This window comes from Molossus molossus, unplaced genomic scaffold, assembly GCF_014108415.1.
Source record: "Molossus molossus isolate mMolMol1 unplaced genomic scaffold, mMolMol1.p scaffold_m16_p_19, whole genome shotgun sequence".
Lineage (NCBI taxonomy): Eukaryota > Metazoa > Chordata > Mammalia > Chiroptera > Molossidae > Molossus > Molossus molossus.
Window position 1 is genome coordinate 30,761,067 of NW_023425354.1, and position 3,597 is coordinate 30,764,663.

The 3,597-nt window shown below is 54.4% G+C and overlaps 1 protein-coding gene across 1 annotated transcript; it reads left to right on the forward strand.

The window, feature by feature from the left end:
* The first annotated feature begins 214 nt into the window (after positions 1–214).
* GAST (gastrin) lies at positions 215–647 on the forward strand. Its single transcript, XM_036267645.1, has 2 exons — positions 215–425; positions 544–647. The coding sequence occupies exons 1-2, from the start codon at positions 215–217 to the stop codon at positions 645–647; spliced, it is 315 nt and encodes a 104-aa protein (XP_036123538.1).
* The last annotated feature ends 2,950 nt before the right edge of the window (positions 648–3,597 follow it).

Sequence of the window (3,597 nt, forward strand, 5' to 3'; positions counted from 1 at the left end):
TCAGTTCCTCTGAGAAAAGCAGTCGCTGGGATTCGGGTGGGTAAGGAGGACGGGGCAAGGTTTGGAGGCAGGGGGACTGGCAGGGACAGTCCACAGCCCTCACGGACTTGCAGAGCTGCCAGGAAAGGACCTGGAGTCCCTCTGGCCCAGGCCCTGCCTCGGACGCCTGGCTGCCCCACCTTCCAGCTCGGCCTTTCTCTGCTTCGCAGACAGGATGCCGCGACTGTGCGTGTGCGCCCTCATCTTGGCGCTGGCTCTGGCCACCTTCTCTGAAGCTTCTTGGAAGCCCCGCTCCCAGCTGCAGGACGTACCCTCAGCTCCAGGGACCAAGAGGGGCCTGGAGCCACATTGGCTGGACCAGCAAGGCCCAGCCTCTCACCACCAAAGGCAGCTGAGGTTCCAGAGTCCCCCACACGCGGTGGCAGGTAGGAGCTGCTGGCAGCCGTCCTGCTGGCCTCACCGGCCAGTTTGGGCCCTGGCCTCAGTCCCGGAGGCCGGGCGTCCTTCTCCATGCTCACCTCCTCTCCTACCTCTGACCCTCAGACCTGTCCAAGAAGCAGGGGCCATGGCTGGAGGAAGAAGAAGAAGCGTACGGATGGATGGACTTCGGCCGCCGCAGTGCTGAGGAAGGGGACCAACATCCCTAGGACCGAGCTTCAGCCCTGGTCACCTCCCGGCCCAACCTGGCCCCGTGAAAAGCCAATCCAAATAAACTAGCTTCCGTGAATCACATCGAGTCAAGTGTCATGGGGCAAGGGAGGGGAGTAGGGGGCAGGGAGGAGGCAGGGAGGAGAGCTGAGCACCCCTCTAGGGGCAGGGACCATGACTGGTGCTTCTTGGTGTCCCCAGAGCCTAACACTGAACACGAATCTCCATGTGTGGGTGGGAGAATAGGGGTGGGGGTCGCAACCAGAGAAAGCTTTTTGAAAGATAAATCCACTCCTGTCACCCCAACCCTCCAGTGCTTCGCACCGCAGATAGAATCACGTGCATACTCCCCGCCGAAGCTCTAAGAGCCCGTCTTCAGGTGCACCGGGCGCCACGCTCCGTCCTCCTCCCGCGTCCTCTCTCCAGCACCACGCGCCGCGCTCCTCCGCTCAGAACACCGGTCCTTGCTTTCCCCCAGCACAAGTGCAGCTGGTGCTCTTTCCTCCTCGGGGTCTTGGTGGAAACGCCTCTTCCTGAGAGACCGTCCTTTCTGTTCCCCAACCCCACGCACAGCCCATCATTCTCTAGCCGCAGCACAATATTTTCTGTGGAGCACAGGTCACAGTTGTCTTGTTTGACAGCTTATAGTCTGCCCCCCCCCCCAAGGAAGGAAACTCTGTAAGAGTGGGGGCCATGTGTCTCTCTTCCCTGCTGTGTCCCTGTTGCCCAAAGCAGGAGGTACCCGATAAATATTTGTAAGGTGGGCCAGGGACTGGCGTGGGCCCCTGTGGTGTCTCACCCACAGCCCCTCGCTGCTCTGACTGTTGGCAGCATGAGGGCCCTCCCAGGACGCGCTGCAGATGCTGGGGCAGGTGTCTCCGGAAGCGCCTCTCAGTCCAAGGCAGGCAGAGCTGGAGGAGACTGCAGTGAGACACTAGGGCTGGGGAACGTTCTCCAACAGGGTCAGATAGAAAATGGTTTAGGCTGAGTAGGGCAAGAGGCAAAATCAAGAATATTGTGTAAGTATTCAAATAATCATTGAAAATGTAATTATTTAAAATAGCCCTGGCTGGGCAGCTCATTTTGGTTGGAGTGTCTCCCCAGTGAGCCAAGGTTGCAGGTTTGATCTGGGTTGGGGCACATACAAGAATCAACCAATGAATGCAAGGGTGGGTTGGGCAACAAATTGATCTCTCTCTCTCTCTCTCTCTCTCATCAATCAATCAACAAAACATGTTAAAAACAAAATAAAATGATCCTGGCCAGTTTGACTCAGCGGTTAGAGCGTCGACCCGCAGACCAAAGAGTCTCGAGTTCGATTCCAGTCAAGGGCACATACCTTGGTTGCAGTTCATCCCCAGCCCTGGTCCTGGTTGTGCAGGAGGCAACCAGTTGATGTGTCTCTCAAGTTGATGTTTCTCTCCCCCCGCCCCCACTCTATCTAAAGATAAATAGAAAAATATCCTCGGGTAAGGATAAAAAAAAAAATATTTAAAAAAATAATAAAATAGCCCTGGCCGGTTTGGCTCAGCGGTTAGAGCGTCCGCCTGCGGTCCGGAGAGGCCCGGGTTCGGTTCCCGCTAAGGGCACGTACCTTGGTTGCAGTTTGTCCCCGGCCCTGGTTGGTCGTGCGGGTGGCAGCCACTCGATGTATCCCTTTCACATCGATGTTTCCCTCTCTCTCTCTTCCTCTCTCTCCCTCCCATTCTGTCTGTACAAAAAATGGAAAAATGTCCTCGGATGAGGATTTAAAAAAAAATAATAATAATAATAATAAAATATAATTATTTAACATCCAAAAACTGCCCGGCTGGTGTGGCTCAGTGGTTGAGCATCGACCCATGCACCAAGAGGTCTCCGGTTCGATTCCTGGTCAGGGCACAGGCCCAGGTTGTGGGCCAAATCCCCAGTTGGGGGCAGGCAGCAGGCGGCCAATCAATGTTCTCTCCCATCAATTTTTCTCTCTCCCTCTCCCTTCCTCTCTCTCTAAAATCAATAAAGAAAAAAATATTTTTTAAAAAATTGTTTTAATTAAAAAACGATCTTTACTTGCAGGCTGTACGGGTCATAGTTTGCTGACTCCTGTTCCAGAGCAAGTCATGACATCTGCAGAAGAGAATTACTTACTATTTAAAAGGCCAGCCCTGGCTTGCTCCTGGGCCCTGCTAGGAAGTGAGCCTTGACCACTGGACATCAGGTTACTATGCAACCAGAGAGGCCCATCAGAGCTGAGTATTTTCAGACCCACCACATCACAAGGTTGGGTGGGCCAAGCAGAGATTCAGTTTAGGATGCAAATGGTGCCTTTGAGATTGGGCCTGAGAGTTGCTCGGTCACCCACACTCCCAGGTACCTGTGTCTATTTCACCCCCCTTGGTTCACCGCCATGGCCTTATTGGAGGCTCCTTGTGGCCAGCTCATAAAGGAGAAATGGCCCAGGCCTGGTTCACAAATGGGTAAGCTGGACATGTTGGCAGAAACTGAAAATGGACTGCTGCTGAATTATGGCCCACACAGGGGTGATCCCCAAAGACAGCGGTGAGGGACAATTCTCCCAACAGGTGGAGTTTCAAGTAGTAGACCGGGTCATCAACTTGGTGTGGAGGGAGGAGTGGCCCGGGGAAGGATATACACAGACTTCTGGGCAGTGGTAGATGGCTCCCCTGATTGGTCAGAGGACTTGTGGAAATGAGATCAGAAAATCAGAGACAAAGACTTCTGGAGAAGAGGCAAGTGGATGGATCTATGGAGACGGCACAGGGTGTGTGGATCTCTGTGTCTCCTATGAAGGCCCACCTGAGAGCAGCCAATCAGGCGGACCGGAAGGCTCACCCAGTGGAAGTCAGCCAGACTCGGTCTGCGGCCACTCCACGCTTGCACCATGAGCCCACAAATCCAGTGCCAACGGTGGCAGAGACAGAGGTTATGCATGGGTCTAACCGCCAATCT

Excerpts from the sequence above, each read along its gene's own strand:
- GAST (XM_036267645.1), top strand. The coding sequence starts at position 215 with ATGCCGCGACTGTGCGTGTGCGCCCTCATCTTGGCGCTGGCTCTGGCC. Across the intron at positions 426-543 it reads TCCCCCACACGCGGTGGCAG|ACCTGTCCAAGAAGCAGGGG; the intron begins GTAGGAGCTGCT and ends TCTGACCCTCAG.